This window comes from Macrobrachium rosenbergii, chromosome 10 (assembly GCF_040412425.1).
Source record: "Macrobrachium rosenbergii isolate ZJJX-2024 chromosome 10, ASM4041242v1, whole genome shotgun sequence".
Taxonomy (NCBI): domain Eukaryota; kingdom Metazoa; phylum Arthropoda; class Malacostraca; order Decapoda; family Palaemonidae; genus Macrobrachium; species Macrobrachium rosenbergii.
The window spans coordinates 61,981,632-62,003,706 of NC_089750.1; the positions used below are offsets into that span (position 1 = coordinate 61,981,632).

At 35.2% G+C, this 22,075-nt stretch overlaps 1 protein-coding gene across 1 annotated transcript in view; it reads right to left on the bottom strand.

Moving 5' to 3' along the window:
- The window catches only part of LOC136842694 (adenylate cyclase type 6-like), a 776,358-nt gene that overhangs the window by 16,320 nt on the left and 737,963 nt on the right, over positions 1-22,075 (bottom strand). The window contains exons 9-11 of the mRNA XM_067110356.1: positions 2,855-2,964; positions 924-1,080; positions 128-225 (exon numbers count right to left, since the gene is read on the bottom strand). Of these exons, the coding sequence (XP_066966457.1) occupies positions 128-225; positions 924-1,080; positions 2,855-2,964 (365 nt within the window). The remainder of the gene's footprint in view (positions 1-127; positions 226-923; positions 1,081-2,854; positions 2,965-22,075) is intronic.

Genomic DNA, 22,075 nt, shown 5'->3' on the forward strand with positions numbered 1-22,075 from the left:
AGCACTTTCACTAACAATAACAATTCTAATATTACTGTGCTGTTATAAGCAAAGCCGTAGCAGCAGCAGCTGTAGCAGCTTTTGAATGATTAATATAAATTACTGAGCAGTACCATGGGAGACTTACCTAGGAATTATGATAAGCTGCACAACGCACGTACACACCAAAGTTATCCACGAGAAGATGAAGTAAGCTGGTAGCATTTTGTCTCTCTCTTTGGAATACTGAAAGTCACGAAGATAAGGGTGAATTGCGGTTTCTTTTGAAGCAATTATACATATGCTGTGCAGAAATGCTGCTGGAAGTGAAAGATGAGGAATGAACAAATAAAACGCTTATTAGCTGTCAGAGTCTTTTTTCCGGTAAATATACTACGCATTTGGTCAGGCACTCTGTCAGTTTTATCTATCTATCTATCTATCTATATAAATTTTATATATATATATATATATATATATATATATATATATATATATATATATATATATATATATATATATATACTGTACATACAGTATATATATACATATAAACATATAAAGATGAGAGAGAGAGAGAGAGAGAGAGAGAGAGAGAGAGAGAGAGAGAGAGAGAGAGAGAGAGTAGTCCTGCATGAGCCAATAAAGGGGTTTATCAATGGATAAATGTAAAAAGCTAATAAATAAAATCTAATAACTTTCAAAGCAATGCTTATTGGAAGTACAAGAAAGGTACCTAAATATTTATCATATCCAAGAGCCATTTGTAAATTAATTTCATGTTTAGTCCTCTATATAATTATTTGTAAAAATGCATTAATAACAGAGTACTCGAAAAGGTTTGGCTAAGAACGTAAGCCTCCTGGGACTCACGTAATTCAGAGAGAGAGAGAGAGAGAGAGAGAGAGAGAGAGAGAGAGAGAGAGAGAGAGAGACAGACTTACCTTTTCTTCGACCGAAGATTTCCTAAAGGTAAGAATGAATCGTTTACAGTGCTCTGAACGAAGTCTGTCTATGGACCGTGATTCAATCGCCCTGGCTAGGTAATCGTTTACTTCTTCTCCCGTATTTTTCCCATCCGACGAGTCACTCAAACCTAGTCTGGAAGATGAATAATTATTTGTAAAAACTTGAAAATAATTATTGCTTCCAATGTGAATATTTCTGGAACCTAAAGGACAAGTGATAAATTGCTTATTATTATTATTATTATTATTATTATTATTATTATTATTATTATTATTATTATTATTATTAATAGATTCAATAGATTCAATTTCGTGAAAAACAGTCTGAGAAATAAAAATCACAATTATATAGTAAATATATTACTATGTAAAACCAAAGACTTTCGAACACCTGAACGGTGTTCCTCATCAGTGTTAACGTTAACACTGATGTTCAAAGTCTTTGGTTTGTTACATAGTAATATATTCACTATAATTGTGGATTTTTATTTCACTATATAATATTATTATTATTATTATTATTATTATTATTATTATTATTATTATTATTATTATTATTATTATTATTATTATTACGAATATAAACGCTGTTTATATGGAACGAGCAAAGAGGCCACTGACTTGAAATTCAAGCTTCTCAAGAATGTGCGTTCATCTGAACGACATTACAGAAGATAATAGGAAATACAGTTATTCTAACCGATTACCTCTTAAAGTCGGCTTTTCTTATGAATATATTTCACATAGAACATTTTGTGAATCATTCTGTCCTTTCTATAGGGAGAGAAAACGCTGAAAATAAACTATTCTCTTATGGTTTGCGGCTATGATGACATACAGACCATTAATGACCATCAAATCAATACGATAATTTTTCCCCTTTTACCAATTTCTGCTAATGTTTCCATTCCCTCATTTCCCTGGTTTATGTCAGCAATAGTTCCACTGCGTATTCCCCATTCCCTCATTTACCTGGTTTATATTAGCAATAATTCCACGGTGTATTCCTCAACAATTCCCCTACCACGATCTACCTCAGTTTCCACTCTATAATCTGTCGTATACATAAATAAATTACATTTTTCAAGCATATAATGGATAGCACAAATGGACGCAAGTCAACAAATACTAGAGTTTGTTCTTATTTATTAATAACTAGCCAGTCATTTTTGTAGTAATACAAACGTCTAAATTATGCAGGAAAGTGTAACAGAAGATATGACAGTACGTTCTACTTTTTAGAACATTTGAGTAAAAATGAAAGGTTTCCCCAGATGCACATAAAAAATTTCGCGAGTAAACAAGCAGAGAGTCCCAGGGAATTGCTACGTACTCACAGGAAACCAGGGAAAACATAACACAATCTTAACTCCTACCTTGACTCTAAGGCAATCAGGGTACATATTTTGATCATTGCTGTGTCTTTTCTACACGGAGGAAGTTTGACTTCTTTATGAAAAAGACCAAACTTAAGATAAACACATTAATTTTGATCCACAAATAACTCCTCAAGTTCATCGAAATGGCAAGGTCAGATCAGAGAGTTATAAGACGCCTCGTGTAATCCAAACCCCATTAAAAAGGCAAAAATCACTGGAAATCCGAGGTTGCATATTTCTGGCACTGCATTAAGCAGAGGACAGATGTAAGATGATGCTAGTTACGCAAGGAATCATATCAGATTGACAAGAGTCTCTCTCATATTCTTAAAGCAAAGAGAAGAATCTTGCACTGAGAAATGTAAAAATATTTTGTAATACGTCCTCATGTCAAGTAATGCAATGGAAAATAATTTTACCTCAATAAAAGAAAAAAAAATATAATTTATCGTAATGCACCAAGGGACACTGAAAGAGTTTATTAACAGTAAAAAATTATCAAAGAACTGAATTAGAAATATAACTCACTTATTATGTATATTGGTGTTTTGTTTACTATGTCCCTCGTGGCCGATCATGCGCAGTTCTTTGCTGACGCTGCCGTTCATATTGTACATCGAGGTCTTCTTAGCGTGGTGCTGAAATATGAAAGTAAAATACATGGGTCAACAAAGTGAAACTACTGAAAGCCATAACATAGAGAATTATGTAAACATGGCAATAAAGTACAAAAGTGTCTTCTTTTTTTATGCCACAAAATAGCAGCATTAAAACAACACGAGTATTAACACTGTCCTTCTTAGTCATGTAATAGATGAATTATAATAAAACAAATAAGTGTTAAAACTACCTTCGCAAATACAAGCACTGGCTCAGAAGTATAAAACAATGTGTCATTAAAACTGTCTTCACTATGTAAATAGTGACATAATCTGCGACGTCCACCCTGGTAAAGATAAATCTTATCATATTCACCATCTCAACTAAGCAACGTCTTTCAATCTAAAAACCTTCAATTCAGGGAGGAAACATATCCTGGATAGAAGTGGAGGGTAGAGCTTACAACTAATGTTCCCACCTTGTCAATAACCTTACAATTCTGGTGCAATCAACACTAAGTCATTATGAGGCTCCGCAGCCACCCGTTTTAATAAATAACGTTTTACATTTTGTTTCCAGATTTCCAGTTGCTTTAAAATTAACGGCGATTAAAGACGATAAAATATATTTCGGGGTTCGATGTGGAGTTAAAAAAAAAAAAAAAAAATTTGCTTGCAAAGATTTTTTTCACTTCCGCCAACGAAGCTGGATGGAAGTGATGTAGCTTCCCTTTTTTCGTCTGTTTGTTTATCTGTTCATTAAAAACATACCTCAAAAAAGCATTGGCAAATTTTAATGAAACTGGGTGGATGAGTGGACTATGAACGAAGGATGAGTTGATCAGATTTTAAGATGAATTCAGTTACGGATGTAGATAATTTTTTTTGTGGGGGGGAGGGCGCCAGGTGCTGGAAGGTATCCTCTTTCCTTCTAAGTGCCTTTCGGTACTTTATCAAAGCATTCATGCCTCTACACGATGCCTACAAAATATGAAAAGACGACGCAACGAATAAAAACCATTTTTTTATATATAAAACCTCGGAGTTTCATTAGCCAGTGGGGCTTAATCCCCAGGCCTGCCTACCAAACCCCTCAGGTTTTACCTACGCGCGAAAACACCCTGAAAAGAAGAGGAGCGAAAATGAGAGGTTCAGAGGTTCGAAACCTCTCGAACCATTTGAAAACCTGTCGATATCGGGGAAATGTGTGGGGGCTGCGATCTGAAAGGCAACGAAGCACCCGGTTCCTTTTTACCTCTCAGGTAATAATCAGGGCAGCAGCGCCATTCACTCGCATATCAAACACCGACGAAAAATTGTTCATTTGGTTTCTCCTTGATTATTAAGGCGGGTAAATCAAAACGTACTTCTTTTGGGAAAACAGTTCCTTCAGGGGATACGGTTTTACATAAAAAAGAATGACGCAAGATGAAGCAAACTTTATGTAACTTAATTGAATGAAAAACTCGTTTTAACAGTATCGAGCGCTATTTTTAGAAGCCTCACTCGATACCGCATACACACAGAGCAACAGTGACGTCACCGGCCATATGGCTGTTATTTCGGCGTCACTTACATAAATTGGCAGAGTGGAGCAGAACATCGACACGTAAAATAAGCAAAACACAAGGCGTTTCAGGGCGGACGCGAGGTTTCTTTTATTTACACAAATGCCCCAAAAATAGAAATGTTCAACTTGACGATACATCAACGGTCGAGCGACACTGGTGTATTGCGTCTCGGTGGAAACAAGAGTTCTGAACGCGTTCAAGAAATTGAAAATAACTTTTATTTCGTTTTAATCGTTTACTGACTAAGAGGTGCTGTATATTTAGAAAGTTCATAACGGGAGACAAACGGCAAACTGATTGCTCTCCGCTCGCCTTCAGTAACGAATATGTTTGATGCTTTTGAGGGAAAACCTAACTAACGTGTACGTAAATTTCTCGAACAAAATAAACAAACCAACACAGTCACAGGTACCTTTTTATAGTTTCCTACCATTTTGCGTAAATTATTATTCGTTCTTCTCCGTTTACTACATACATACAGAGAGAGAGAGAGAGAGAGAGAGAGAGAGAGAGAGAGACATATATATACATATATACAGTGTATATATATATATATATATATATATATATATATATATATATATATATATATATATATATATATATATATATATATATATATATATATATATATATATATATTATATCATATACACACACCTGTGTCTATGTGCGTTTGATTATATGAATGGAGGAGCTGTATTTGATATAATGACAATCCATTTGAAAATATTAATACCATGAACATAATCATAAATAAATATAACACTAGAATATTTAGCTTCAAACCCCAGTCTTCCCAAAACGTATTCAGTCTTATCCAAAGAGTTTTTCAGTCTTCCCAAAACGTACTCAGTCTTTCTCAAAACGTATTCAGTCTCCCCAAAACGTATTCAGTGTTTCCCAAAACGTATTCACAGTCTTTCCCAAAACGTATTCTTCCCAAAACGTATTCAGTCTTTCCCAAAACGTATTCAGTCTTTCTCAAAACGTATTCAGAATTTCCAAAACGTATTCAGTCTTTCCAAAAACGTATTCAGTCTCCCCAAAACGTATTCAGTCTTTCCCAAAAACGTATTCAGTCTTTCCCAAAACGTATTTGGTCTTCCCAAAACGTATTCAGTCTTCCCCAAAACGTATTCAGTCTTTCCCAAAACGTATTCAGTCTTCCCAAAAGTATTCAGTCTTTCCCAAAACGTATTCATTCTTCCAAAAAAGTATTCAGTCTTTCTCAAAACGTATTCAGTCTTTCCCAAAACGTATTCAGTCTTTCCTAAAGTAATCAGTCTTTCCCAAAACGTATTCAGTCTTCCCAAAACGTATTCAGTCTTTCCCAAAATGTATTCAGTCTTTCCAAAACGTATTCAGTCTTCCCAAAACATTAACCGTGATTTTACTAACAATCTGCCCATTCATCTTTCTGAGGAAAGAAAAAATTTTTTTTTTTTTTGGTAAAAATAAAAATTCTGAGATTCAACAGGTTACAAGTATACAACTAAAGCAAAAAGATCAGCGTGAAAAAAGAGGTTTTGGTCGTAAAGTAAAAAAAAAAAATGCCGCTGCTATCATAAGCGATGATCTATGAATTTCTTTATTTCAAAACTATTATTTATTGAAAAAGTGACTGACGGATTATGCATGATGCGTCTCCTTAATAATAAGAACTTGATTCAGGAAAATTATATTAAAATCGTTAATAATGTCTTAAAAGAAAAAAAAAAACTATTTTTTCAAAGGCCCCAAGGGTGCGACGTTCCAATAACTAGCGATTCCTCAAAGATAAAATTCATCATAACTGTTCAAAGTTAGAAGTTCTATCTTTCATTCTATCGAGTATTGCATGATTGCTTTTTTCATATTTTTTTTCCAATGAATGTTTAGATAAATAATTTTCTTACAAACTATATAGAAAGTTAGAGATTCGCACCGAACGATTGTCACTTCAGAAATAAGAAAATGCTCCTTAAAGAAAACAATATCTAAGCGCCCCATTCCCAAAATACTATGAATTACTGAAGCATACAAGTAAGTAACAGTGGGTCATAATGAGGCCTGGCAGCCCGTAGAGTAGGAGAAAAAGACTGGAAAAAATCTATGGTTAGAATTACAAGAATCACTCAGATCTCAAAGATGTATTCAAATGCGCGTAATTGTGAGGAAAGTTGTCCTCTAAGTTGGCTAAAGTAATTTTGGAAAAGATAAATAAATAAATAAATTAATCAACTAATAAATATAAATATCAACATTTTTACATAAAAATAAATAACTATACATATATATATATATAATGTATATATACAAAAAAATAAAAAAATATATATGATTTGTTATCTCTGTGTCCTGAAAATCTGTTAATTACACAAAAAATAACTTAACACTCTGTTGTTTCTTTTCAATCTTTTCCTGTCTGTTTACAGCTGAAAATATTAACATATATTGTTTCTTTTCATATTTTATATGGTATATATATATATATATATATATATATATATATATATATATATATATATATATATATATATATATATATATATATATATATATATATATATATATATATATATATATATATATATATATAATGTATTTGGAGAAACCTGAAAACAAGAAAAATACACCTTTATAAAACCATATTCTATGTCCGGTAGCGCCAAAAAAAAAAAAAAGAAGAAAATACTCTTCTTATCCACAGTAGAATCTCAGCGATTCAATATTGACTTCGTATTGAATTTCGGACGAAGCTGCCTGATTCCCCGCCATCTAGATGCCGCCCTGATTGACATCGCCAAAGTGCCTGACATAACTGATATCGCCGCGTTGCTTGGCCTAACATTGGTCTCTTTACTTAAAGCTCTCAGTTTACCATTTACTTAGGAATCCAGTACTGCAAGTGATTCTTTGAAGATAGAAGACAGAGTTCTCTCTGTAAGTTACATAATGCATGGTTTATTTAGTCCTTGCCCTTAGTATATCTTGGTAAAATGAATGCAAACATAACATATACGGTATATCTACTCTTTCGCCATTACGTGTCAAGGCTTGAAACCAAGTGTATCAGTAGTAGTATTAGTAAGAGTATGAATAACTGATCCTTATCATCAACATCTTCATCACCTGTAACACTAAGTGACATAAAGGACCTCTGTGAAATCCCGTCAGTCATGGCTTTCCTGTGCTTTATCTTCCACAAATCTCCACTCATCTCCAGCCTCCCTTCTCATCCAAGTAGGTCTGGGTATACCAACTCACCCAAAGGCCCCACCTGGCTCTGTCCCGTACTATTCTCCCCGGGGTTGTGCGAAGGACATGTCCAAACCATCTTAGTCGACCTTTCATCATTAACTTACATGCATATGGAATTTTCGTCATTTCCCCCCCAGTGGTGTAATTCCTGAAGAAGCCCTATCAGCTGACTCTTAATGATCTTCTTAAAGCTATAAGAAAAAAAAAATCTTTTACATATAATTTGAATGTTAAGCTACGTTTCACCTCGGGTAGCTATACAGATCGTGCTAGACTCATGTATAACTATGTTTTCGTATGTACCTCGGGTAGCTATACAGATCGTGCTAGACTCATGTATAACTATGTTTTCGTATGTAATTGCAGTCTATTTGATTTCAGTCTTATTCAGTGGTTCATTATACGTACTAAAATTATTCTTACCGCTACTTTTTTCTTTTTTTTTTTCTGTCTGAGTTATGGTTTTCTATCATCGTCATCGTCAGCAGCCGCTGAAGTTTCCGCAGCGGTAATTACAGCTTCACTGAAATGGCAAAAGCTCGCACGCCTGACTAGACGCACGACCAAAGATTAAAAAGCGGAGCTCTTGTGCGGAGGAGACCAGGCCGAGTAATTTAATCTCTAATTAAGAAGGAGAGAAGGCGTAAGTGGCAGCCATCGTTAACGCAAGTGCGCGCAGGCGCTCTCCGCGTCAGCGAGGGACTATGTTGCCGGTTCCCAGAATAATCTGGCCTGGCGTAATTAGATTCCCCCTCTCTCCGTCGCACGTGTCGTGGTCTCTATCGAGGGATGGCATAAAGTTCATTATCGGCTGTCACAGCCTGTTTGTGCTAGAACATACGCGCGCGCGCGCGTACGTGTGCGTGTGTGCCCAGAAATTCAACTTCTGATGACATCGTTTCCGCTTAACAATTGATATTGCACGAAGGGGTGACATTTTCCTCCAGCTCGTTTACTCGGGAAGCTTTTGTTTATGTTTTAAACAGGGGAATATATATATATATATATATATATATATATATATATATATATATATATATATATATATAACACACATATATATATATATATATATATATATATATATATACATATAAATATATGTATATATAATATATATGTATATATATAAATATATAATATATATATATATATATATATATATATATATATATATATATATATATATATATATATATATATATATATATATATATATATATATATATATATATAGAGAGAGAGAGAGAGAGAGAGAGAGAGAGAGAGAGAGAGAGAGAGAGAGAGAGAGGACGATGTATTCTTATCTAGAAAAGGAAAGTCTCATGAATGGGGGGTTGAAGACTAATGTACAGTATTTTAGGGTAATAATAATTGTTTATCACAATAAACTTCCAAGATATTATTATACTTTTCTAGTAGAATTCAGATGCTATGAATGATAAAGAAGAGCAGCAACAGGTACTGAATAGGAAATGCTGGTAAAGGAATGATCATCGTCACTTTAGATACAAAGGTAAGCTAGACAAGAATATGGACGTGAAAGTACGGCAAAAAAAAAAAAAAAATGGAGTCTCTGTTATTATGCAATATTATTTTGGCCACTACTCGCTGAACTCCAGGAGGGCGTCTTTACCTGTCAGGCGGACTGGCACAGTCCAATGAGACATCTTCTCATAAAAAAGATATATACTGACTGTATATATATATATATATATATATATATATATATATATATATATATATATATATATATATATATATATATATATATATATATATATATATATATATATATATTGTATACACATATTTTATTTTGGAAATCAGTAATTCACGGATTCCGCGTTTACTGAACATTTCTTTTACCTTGGACCACAAATTTTGCCTCGTATCGTAACACTTTTTTTCTAGGTAACGCTCACTCTGTCTCCTTCTAAACACTCTACCTTTTTTCCTGGGCCAGATAAGAGCAATAGCTTGGCCCTCCCATTAGCCCCTATATGAAAAATAGTCAATATATTACTGCAAAAGGAACTGTCATCTTCGTGAGATGAATTATTTAATGGAAGAAGAAGTGCGAGAATAGGAAAAAACTTCATGGAGTAATAAGAGATTAAAGTTTGAATACTACTGATCGTAATGTGCAAACATTAGCATGAGAAAGCCTAAAATGTTAGACTTATTAGGCAGTCTCTAGTATAAACAACGGACCAACATGGAAGTATGAGGAGGAAGTAATAAATCTTGCTCTTGAAGGATAGATATTTATAAAGATTGTGCAAACCGGAAGGAGGAAGGAAACTGGAAAGACTGACAGCGGATGGAACGAGACAGCTGTGGAATCATGCAATCAGCGGTTTGATTAGAGTAAATAACCCAAGCCATTAAAATGATGCTCAAGTTGGGATGCTGTTGACGATTAAAGTTATGGCGTTGATAAAAATAGAACACTGGTATGGGCGGAAACAGATTCAAGCGTATCAAAATCTTTACTTAGACACACATGTGCATGTTTAAAGATTACTACAACTGTATATGCTTTAGAAAAAGGAGTGTATGTGTAAGAGAAAGTTTTTGGGAGTCTGAATCTGCTTGACTGCATCCAGAGAGAGAAAGGGTAGTTTTGCTGGGCAGTCTGAATGCAAAGGTTGGTGACAAAGAAAAATGTTCCAAAGAGATGACTGCTATGTATACATGGTTTGTAAAGAATAGTACTTATAATCATATTTCACTGAAAAAAGATGGCGAAGGAAAGAGTTTGGTGAGTCATTTATTGGTAGCTGAAGGATGCAATGGAGGTCCTGGAGGGGGCAGTTTTAGCTGAAAAGGAAGGGTTCAAGATACAATGCTGCGTAAACCAATCAGTTTCATAAGAAATGAGAATGGCAAACAAGACTATGAAAAATGGGTGAGGGCTGAAGATATCAAGGTTGAAGAAATACATGAGGAATTAGGAAGAAATAAAAAACAGTGCTGTTTTGATGTGCATTAAGTCGACAGAAGTTTAACTGTAAATTTAAGCAAGACCTTCGGGAGGAAAAAAAAGAAAGTGTACTGAAAGGTAGAAGTAGAGAGCACGTGCAATGAGCGAATTGATCTTAAAATAGCAGGTGCAGCGAAAGAAATACTATCTGAGGAGATTGCAGCTCTGTGTCGAATGGGGTGCATATTCAGAAGAGTTGAATATGGAGGGTCGGAGCAACATATATCTAAATAATGCAAGAGTGGAAGGGGTGAATGCAAATGTGAGATTTCTTTTGACAGTAACTACTGACGATGTTGGGAGGGCAATTAAAAAGTTTGGGAATGGAAATGGACCAGAATTACATGAGATTATAAGCAAAATGTTATATTACAGCCAGTGACCAAGGTGTGTAAGGCTCATTTGGACGATGAAATGTTACCAAGAAATAAGTGAGGGGAATAAATTATTGTTTTATATATATGAGAAGTTAACACAAGAGAAAATTTAAATTAAAATATATATTATATATATATATATATATATATATATATATATATATATATATATATATATATATATATATATATATATATATATATATATTCGGAGATGGAGCTGAGAGGCAGAGACTGTATCTTGCGTGTAACGACGTCATACAATCCATTACTCATAAGTTTTGCAAACAAATTTCCATGAAATGGGCGCAACTTCAAAGCACAGCGCGGATAAAACGAATTACCACAGTGCCTACGAACTAGCCGACTATATTTAAGCAGAAGAGGCTTCCTTACTCTACCTCAAGGCAAAATGGCTTAATTCTATCAGTGTCTGAATCGCAAGGAAAACACACTCGAGCAATGCAGTGAAGTTGCTAATTTATATCCAGTCCGATAGTTAATGATTATTGATGCTGGTGTTGTGACCGATGAAACTTTAACTGACTGACTGAATGAGTGTGAACCAATGCCGCTCACTCCGGATTCCCAAGGTCTGTTCCAAGTTCCCGAGAATCGATATTTGTACCCTGCCAGCCACTGGTCACCACCAGACTAATGACCAGCTCCAATGACGCTTTAAATCATACTTCGAGAGACAAATGGCACAGCGGCCATGTTACTGCCTGGCATTTATTGGTCACCCGTCCAAATTCTGACCAACCACAACGTTGATTAACTTTAGTAACTTGTGAACGTGCTATTCTATGCTCGTGACACAATTTTCTTATCATATTTTACAGAAATTCACACTGTGTCCTACAAATTTCCATAAAAGATCATTCTCTCTCTCTCTCTCTCTCTCTCTTTTCTAAACTCTCTCTCTCTCTCTCTACTTAATATTTCTATTCTTTCTAGTTATTTTCTTTTCAAAATAAACGCCGCATCTTCATATTTGTTCAGATCATTTATTTTGTAGAAGACTTTTTCTATTTTCCTTATTGACAATAACAGCTAATAATAAAATCTGGAATATATTCTATACAGTTAATATACAATAATAAGACTAATAATAATAATAATAATAAATAATAATAATAATAGTTAAGCCTAAAAATACTCATGGGAAAAGGAAAGTGAAGTAAAGTAGAAGAGAAAAAGTGAGGGGCAGTCTTGCTTAGATTTATGGTTAAATGGAGAAAAAGGCTCAAATGGTTTGTTGGTTCATCACAGAAACTATTAAAAGTTAGTATTGAGATGTACAAACAATTATGCATTTTGAAAGATAAACCAGTTCAAGTCAGATTTATCTTTAATAAGTAAACTTAATTTGTCCATAACCTATGGAACCTGACATTAATAATTTGGGAGTGATCATAACTCCTTATTGTGTTGATAACTAATAATAATATATAATAATATGGATAATAATAATAATATTTCTAATACAGATTTCGCATTATTATTATTCCCATTGCCGTTGCGTTATTATATCATCATTATTATTATTATTGAATGATGTATTATCTACTTCGTAGTCGGGGAGTAGATAATGACATCATTCATCCGCAGCCCAATAGCAGCCAAACTACCGATGATAGTAGTAGATAATGACATCATTCATCCGTAGTAAATTTTCAGTGACATCACGCAACGTAGTAATGAATGACATTGACAAGATTTCAAAATGAAATTTGGCATTCAGAATTCGCCATCCATGACCCCCGCTGAAGCCCGTGCAGAAGGACCTATGCAATCTGCCAGTCCTCTACTAACGCTGGAGAATACAGAAGAGTTCGAAACGCGTCGCGGCAACAATTGTATATAACTAACTGTAAGAATATATAAAGAACTGAATCCAGATTTTGACTTTTCCCCATGAAATGACAAATATAGGCGAGCTGTTAGCACGCACCTCCACTGCAGCTGAAGCAGCAATAATATTCAATAGAACCTGAATTATAATAATAATAATAATAATAATAATAATAATATTTATTATTATTATTATTATTATTATTATTATTATTATTATTATTATTATTATTATTATTATTATTATTAGTAGTAGTAGTAGTAGTAGTAGTAGTAGTAGGATTTTCGCGTTTGAGAACTCAGTATTGACAAGATTTAAAAATGAAGCATGAAAGCGGGGCTGCAGGCCTTACCAACGCTAATTTCACCAGTGAACTGTCAAGCTGGAGACAAATGACGCAGTTTCTGATGAAATATTACTGTTGCTATTACTGTTACTATAAAAAAATGTGACAATCTGAAGAAAAATGTAAGGAACGATATTTATTTCGATTAGCAACTCACTGAGAGAGAGAGAGAGAGAGAGAGAGAGAGAGAGAGAGAGAGAGAGAGAGATTTTGAAGATTGTTCATATTAACAATGTATATATATCATTTAAACTATTACAAACTATCAGAGAGAGAGAGAGAGAGAGATTTTGAAGGCTGTTCATAGTAACAATGTATATCATTTAAACTATTACAAACTATCAAAGAGAGAGAGAGAGAGAGAGAGAGAGAGAGAGAGAGAGAGAGAGAGAGAGAGAGAGAATATATCTAAAACCATCGTCCTTTAATTAATTATGAAAACACCCAGCCTCCCTCCCTCCCCCACCACCACCACCTGTCAGCGGACCGTCCCTTGGCACAACAAAAGCATCAGCATCATCTTCCCAAAAGGCTTTAGCGACGCAACCGTTCAGAAATTCGCAGAGGACAAGGTAAAACGCAGTTGCATTAGGCGGGCTCTAAATGCCGACGGTTCCCGTGCTGGATTTCACTGGACGATCACTTAACAGCATCCGAGGATTACATCTCTCAACCTGACAGCGACTGGTTAAGTCCCACAGGGACTGGTTAAGTCCCGCCTCACTCTGGGCAAAACAATATGGATGCATTTGTCAAATGCCCGCCGGCTGTTGGTGGTTGGTTCTGGCGTAAGAGGTGCCTATATCTTCGGATAATTGGGATATTGTCATGGAGGCTGATGTTATGTGCCAGCAAAATGGCATATTGATAACAGTGAAGGTGGAATGTGCTGTTAATAAAATGAGAAAATCATAACCATAAAGACTGATAAAATTACCTGGCAAAATTACAACTTGTTTCTCATGACAAGCAATAATTAGTTCTGGGCAAAAACAGTCTTTAGATAATCGCCCATTTCTTTGCATCCTTAAAAACCGAATTCGTAATTTGGCTCAACAGAACAGCAATTAAAATAAATATTTCTTGATCAGCCTCCAAACGAAACAAAAGCTGCATTCGATTAAAATATCCCGCGGCATTTAAAAGGACGGTTTTCCTTTTAAACTCGGCGTTGAGGTTCGAAGTAAATGGATTTTGTTTAAATTAAAATTCAAATGTGTTCGTGGCCAATGCCTGAAACAATAGTGCCGTTGCAAAGCTTACAGAATGATCGTTTAAATCATTTTGATTAAAGATCAGTCATTTCCACTGACCTGAAAATACTTTCGTATTGCATCCACTGTAATTGCGCAGCTTTCCTGACGAGAAAAATTCTGATGCATTGTTTTTACCGTAACATACGATACGTGATATATCAGGAAGTTGAAAGTCTGGGTAACTTTGTGCTCTCGTATGTCCAGACAGTTTTGTGCTGTCCAATATAGCAATCAAAGACGTTTAAAAAGTGGAATCTAATCTAAGATAACCTGGAAAAGTTAATTTTAGTACCTTAAGCGGTCTCAACAGTAATCTAATCCCGTAATACGTCTCTAAGAAAAATACAAATAAAAATCTGTGATGTTTCTTGAGACGTACATATCAAAATGACCTATCCATGCCATAAGTTTCCAAAAATAAAGGCAATCTAATTCCCTAAAAAGTCTTGAAATAGAGCGTCTAGTCCACTTTGACGTCTCAAGGAAGAGAAATTTAGTCAGATTTTCAGAAACGGTCCACCCAATCCCCCGTATGTGGTCTCAGTCTCACAATAGAGCAGTAATAGTCACTTATGACCTCTCAAAAAGGAGTAATTTTGTTCAAGACGTCTCAAAAAATGCCTTTAAGGTTCATTAAAACTTCTAAAATAAAGCCTTTTAGTCCAAGAAGACAAAAAATAAAAATTTGCAGTTCAGTTTAGGAATAAAAAAAAAAAAATTCTCCAGTACCCAGAAATGTCTAAAACTGGCCAATCTGGGTCCCATGACTTTTGAAAAAAGTTCAGCACAGGTCAAGACATCTCATAAAAGAGCAACTTTGCACCTTAAAACGTTCCAAAAACAGTGTATTCTTATCCTCTTGCGACATCTAAAAGTGCAATAAAATCTTACAAGACGTCAGCTTAAGTAGCGTAATCTTGTAAAGGAAGGATGAACAAAGTACATCAAATAAACACAACTGTAAAATGTACATCCACTTAGGAGTTCACAAGTCATCGTTTTTCATCACACTCCACTGAACCTTCTTTTGATCTTAATCCCTCTTCAGTGACCTAATCAACTGTAATCCGTTTAGGTCCTTCAGGTATTACTTGTCCACCTCTCAAGATTATTTAAGGGTGACTTATGGACACCATTTAAAACTCCACCTCCAAATGAGGGGCTCAGTTATAAACCGTTTTATGTTTTTGTATATTTTTCAAATTAGGACCAAAACTTAAACTATTATTCATTAACTTTATCTCTGCAGTGGATATCGGGCTTCACCGTGACTCACAGCCACTTGGAGTAAACCCATGAGGATTATTCCAGGAGAATATCCTATTTCTTGGTTAGTCAACACAGGCTCTGTTCTTGAATAGTCTTGTAAATTTTAGTTTAAATAGCCGCAATCTCTTAAATTTCTTGAGTTCCTCCTACTTTTTGTGTATGCTTATCATTGCAAGCCTTGAATTAGAGTGGGATATAAACAGAAATCTCTCTTCTGTAGCAGGACTCGAACCCACAATGCCACGGAATAGGTTTGGGAAATCTTGCTCTAACTAGCAAGCGTGGTTTCGAATCCAAACACGAACAGAGATCTTAATTCATTTCCCACCTGGACACTCATGAGATCACTGTGGCTATTAAAGAATACATGTGCATCTTGCGAAAGTGACCAGAATATTTTAGATCTATTTAATTACTAGAAGTTATTCAAAGATCCAGAATATAATCCTAAGAGTCATGTTTTGAAGATTAAAGGATTAAAACTATTAATAATTTTACTCCGATTGACAAAATAAGCAAACAATTTTATTGCCGTTTTCTCTGTATCTCAACTGTTACGTAAAAATAGATTCTGGCAAAGGAAAAATATTTTATTTTCATGTGCGCCAAATGTCAAACACATTCGAGGTGGGATTTTTTGGAGATAACCTTTCCTGATGTGGAGATACAAAAAAAGGTTTTTGACTCAAACTTTGCAAAATAAAAGGTCACTTGCCTAGTTCATGTTACCAATTCGAAACAGATAATGTAACTCGACTAATGCATCTGATTTTTATTTTATGAAGGTTTGACAAGCACCGAAAACATCACAAATCTAATTTTGAGTTTGAATTTTTTTTAGTTATTTATTCTCCTTTTTATAAATTACCGGTGACGCAGTTACCCACCCCAACAAAAAAAATAGCGAATTAGATACAGTATGTAATTATAATTCCCATATTTTCGGAAAGAATCGTTAAAAATTACTTCTGATTTCCACGGGGAAAGCACTTACGTGATTATTATTATTATTATTACTATTATTATTATCATTATTATTTAAACAGACAAAAACATTCATATAAACCCATATAATTTGGCACCTACTTAATCAAGCTGAATGAACCGACACTGAGAAAGTTTGAGTTACTACTATACAACTTATTAAATCTGGAATAACTTTCTCTATAACATCGTTCTTGACTTATGTATCGCTCATATACTTATCTTAAAAGTGAAATGTGTGTCACTTACATTCCAAGCTGAATCATATTTTCAAGCCAGTTCTTATATCATCTGGTAGTTGCAGTTCTCACGTGTCAAGTCCGGGGTTAAAAAAAAAAAAAAAAAAAAAAAAAATCCTTATTGTATAACTCATACCGATCACTTCCAGACCCTGGAATTCTCTGCAAATTCTCCCTAATCAACTGACCTACCTCTTTTACAGAGAAGAGTACGTCATCACTTATGGGGTGAACCTCTTAACAAACACTTTTCTCGAGGGACCGAGCTTTTTATGGATAAGTCACCTTCATGCTCGTCTCATGATGTAGGGTAAAGTATTTTCCTGTCTAAAAGTAACTACTAATTTGTTGTTGTTGTTTCGTGTGTGTTTGTGTGTGTGTGTGAGAGAGAGAGAGAGAGAGAGAGAGAGAGAGAGAGAGAGAGAGACAGCAATTCAAAATGATTGAAAGAATTTCAGCTATTGCAACATGGTCACCGATTAATATATTTTTGTTAAATGTTTTGGAAACCGTCTCGTTTCCGGGACCCAACAATGTCAAGTATTTAGATAACCACTAGATATACGGTGCAAAGACCCAGGGTGAAATATTATAATCATTATTATAAAAAAAAAAACTCACACAATCGTGCAGAACGTCAACCCGCCTTCCCACCGCAAATGGGCGGCACCGATGAAAACAAACGAACGAACAATTAAATAAATACGCCAAGATAATATAGTGCTGGATTTCGAGACGTTTAACGTGATTTTAGTTTTCTGCAAAAGAAAATTATTGAGATGGCTTTTTGTTTGTCCGTCCGCCCCCAGATCTTATAAACTACTGAGGCTAGAGGGCTGCAAATTGGTATGTTGTTCATCCACCCTCCACTCATCAAACATACCAAGTTGCAGTCCTCTAGCCTCAGTATTTTTTTTTATTTAATTTAAGGTTAATGTTAGCCATGATCGTGCGTCTGGCACCGATATAGGTGCCAACAACACAGGCCACCACCGGGCTTGTGGCTTTAAGTTTCAAGGGCTGCGGCTGAGAGTTTCATACAGCATTATGCGCTGCACAGAGAAGCATTTTTTACTTGTTTCTTTTTAAAAGAATTTTTGCGGAGGGTTTTCTCAAACCAATTACGCTTTACAAGTCCAGCAAAATTCTTCTTCATGTCGGATACGAGACAGATAACCTGTTCACAAAAAGTCACTATAAAAAAAAGTATTTACGAAAGCATTAAAAACGTCTGTAAGTCAACATAACAACGGGCAATTACCTTTGGAAAAATGCATTTCGCCAGTATTTTAATTCACGTCCAAAATCAAAACCACACAGATGACGCACATTCGTGAAAAAAGACCGAAAAATGAAAACTAGAACAATTTAAAAAGCCATACACCATTTTGACAATGGAAAACTGCCTTCAAAAACATCTACCGATATTTCGCAAATTGACGTAAAGATTCATGATGAATAAAATATGTCAGTAATGCGAACGTACAACAAAAGTTAATTCAACTTCGAGAGAATCCACTCACACAAATTAAAAAGATCCCCGCGGGAGAAATGGACGGACAGTTTCCTCCACTTCCAGAAAAAAAAAAAAAAATTTTCCGATCGACAAGTGCTGCCCTCTATCGGATGGACGGAGAGTCTCATTAGGGTCAATCACTCCGCGAATTCTGGAAATCTAGAATTCTGGCAACGGATCAAAAGACCGGGATCCGTTACTCTTGATGGGACATGACTTCAGCGACAGACAGCTTTTGGAATAATTACTGATAATTATGTGACCCCCGAATAATCGATGACGTCCCTCTGCCTCTTTCGCATACACGTGCGCTCTCTCTCTCTCTCTCTCTCTTAAACTCGCAATAATTAAACCCCCTGAGGACCCTTGATGACCAAATGTCTTGGACAGACTATATTTTAAAAAATGAATTTCAATGTTTTTTAAAACTAATCCGATATAAAACTGTAGTTTTATTTGCGAAAAACAGCCCTTGGAATAACTTCCACCATTTTTCCGGGCAGTGGAGTCAATTATCTTTGATTCTGTGACGCCATGAGATAAGCTAATAAATCAATAACTCTGCCCCTGGCAGTATCCACTGGAAGGGTCATAAACTTAAAGGTCTTTCATACCTTTTAAATCGAATGTGGAATTCTCTCTCTCCCTCTTTGCTCCGTGAATCCTGCCATTTAAAAGCAGCGTGGAAAGCATCAGTAACACATATTTCATTTTGGCTACATAATAGCGGGTACAGACGGCTAGTCTAGACCACAGGGACATTACACGCAGTACCGAATCTTGGCCCAGGGGCTCCTCCACTCCCTTAGTGAGAGAGGCTAGCCCCATGATGGATGACGGCCAGTCTAAATGTGGAGTATATTAACATGGACTACCGTTGTTACACACAGAAAAACATGAAAATAATTAAACAGTGCGTTTTGTTACGGTGATTACCAGTGTCACTTAGTTTCTGCCTGAATGAATGAAAATTACTCATAGAAAAATTCCGCTTTGCACTAAGACTGAAGAAAAAAAAACAAAAGAAAATAAACTGTATAATTAAATCAAATTTCATATTAACCACAGGATTCACATTTGCTACCAAACATTCCATGTTACACGATAATTATCTGCAGTTGGGTGCGATTGCTTGCAGTCTTCATCCTATTCTGTTTCGGGTAACGGCTTTCCTGAACCCATTGTACAATGTTTAATTTAATTCCAAAAACTATCGACCAAAAGTACGTGGAAGATTAATTTTATTGCAACAAATAAACGGAGAAATATAATAAAAATAATAACCTCATGAACAGCAAACTAATTTATTTTACGTAACATATACTATGGGAATTTTATCCAATAAAATTAATTATAGCATTACTTTATTTACTGTAAAGTCTTTATCTAATAATAATAATAATAATAATAATAATAATAATAATAATAATAATAATAACAATAATAATAATAATAATAATAATAATACAAAACCTATTTCAGACAGATGTTTAAAACGTAGCAAATCACAACACTTATTACCACGAGTATACAGTATCACATATCCATCAACATGTTACTAACAATAATCCTGGTGCCTCTTGCCCAACTGTGCTACTGGAATAAGCTCTTGAAAAAACGAAGATTAAATAATTCAGGAAACACAGAGAAACACAGAAAATTCGACAGTCAGGAAGTAAATTTCATGGAGGACATGTCTTAAACCTATGAGTTTCTGAGACCAAAAGCAAGGCGCTCAGGGCTGGGGGTCCTGAAGAAAGAAGGTGTTCAGGGCAGAGGATTTCTTAAGCACCAAAGAACACGGGATCCCTAAAAGGCGGACTTAGCAGCGTCCCTGATGTGATCTTCCCAGGACATGATCTCGTTTCTTCATCAAGGCCAAAATGCTGACCCACTCAGGGTTCAATTTTCGAATTTTTAATCATTATATTACGGAGGTATAAGGAGTGTGAGGAAGGTATGAGAGAAATTGATTTTGGAATGTTATAAGGACTTAAAAATTTCGTCTATTACATTTAGGGATAAAGTACCGCTCAAATTATGGCATCAAATAAGACTAATGAAGTTAGGAACTAAATTCCGAAGAAGGCTATGAAGAGGAAAAAGGACGACTTGAAGGAAATCACCGACGAAAAGAAAAACAAGTAAAAAATGCGCCGAAGTTTCTTCGGCCCAATCGAGTTTCCTGCGTAACCAGTATAGCGTATAATCAAGGCCACCGAAAATAGATCTTTCGGTGGTCTCGGTATAATGCTGTATGAGCCGCGGCCCATGAAACTTTAATCACGGCCCGGTGGTGTCCTATCCTATATCGTTGCCAGAAGCACGATTATGGCTAACTTTAACCTTAAATAAAATAAAAACTACTGAGGCTAGAGTGCTGCAATTTGGTATGTCTGATGACTGGAGGGTGGATGATCAACATACCAATTTGCAGCCCTCTAGCCTCAGTAGTTTTTAAGATCTGAGGGCGGACAGAAAAAGTGCGGACAGAAAAAAGTGCGGACGGACAGACAAAGCCGGCACAATATTTTTTTTTACAGAAAACTAAAAATTACGAGAGAAAACATCCCCGACGGAACACACCCAGTAATAAATCAGAAGAGAAACTTGAAATTAATTTATAGAGAGAAGTGAAACCATAAAAAGGCAATTTGGTTAACAGGGACTTCCGCCAGACCATGACGACAGCCTTAAAAATGTCGGAATAAATTATGTGATTCCCCAAAGTTCCCGACAGAAGATTCCAAGATGTGAGTTAGGTAGGACAGTAGATCACCACTTTGTGAAAAAAACGTCACATCTAGAAGCAGAGATCCTCGAAAATAGACAATTTTTTCCTCGTAAAATGAAACTGAATCCTCGGGAACGAGAGAGGGTTCCAAGATTTGGGTTACGTAGGACAGTAGATAGCCGTATTGTAAAAAAGCACACCAGGAAGCAGATATCCATAAAAAATAACCTTCTTTCTTCATAAAACAAAACTAACATTCTCAGGGAAGTGGAAGGCCTCTATTCGTATGATTTAGCGATAGTTTTTCATCATAATGTTAAAGCTTAATACTTTAAAAATATGACCTTCTAATTTAAAACAATTTGAGGTTCCAAAATAGGGGATATAAAATTCCTAGAGTGAAAAAAATGTCTGAGCTTAAACCGACGTGAAAACATCTATAACATTTCATGGAACAACAATAAATATTCAAAAAAATATCAAATTAACAGAAGTATCACTTTCTAAAATACATTTTTTCTTTTATTACAGTTAGATTAAACAGAATAATAACACAAAGCCATAGTTAACGATAATAAATGACGTTCTTTTGTTATTCTCCAGGAGATGTAATCCTGGTAATTAGCGACGTTTTAAATATACATACATACATACATACATACATACACACACACACTCACACTCTCTATCTCTCTCACACACACAAAGCATGTTACACACAGACACACACTCTCACACACACACACACACATATATATATATATATATTACATA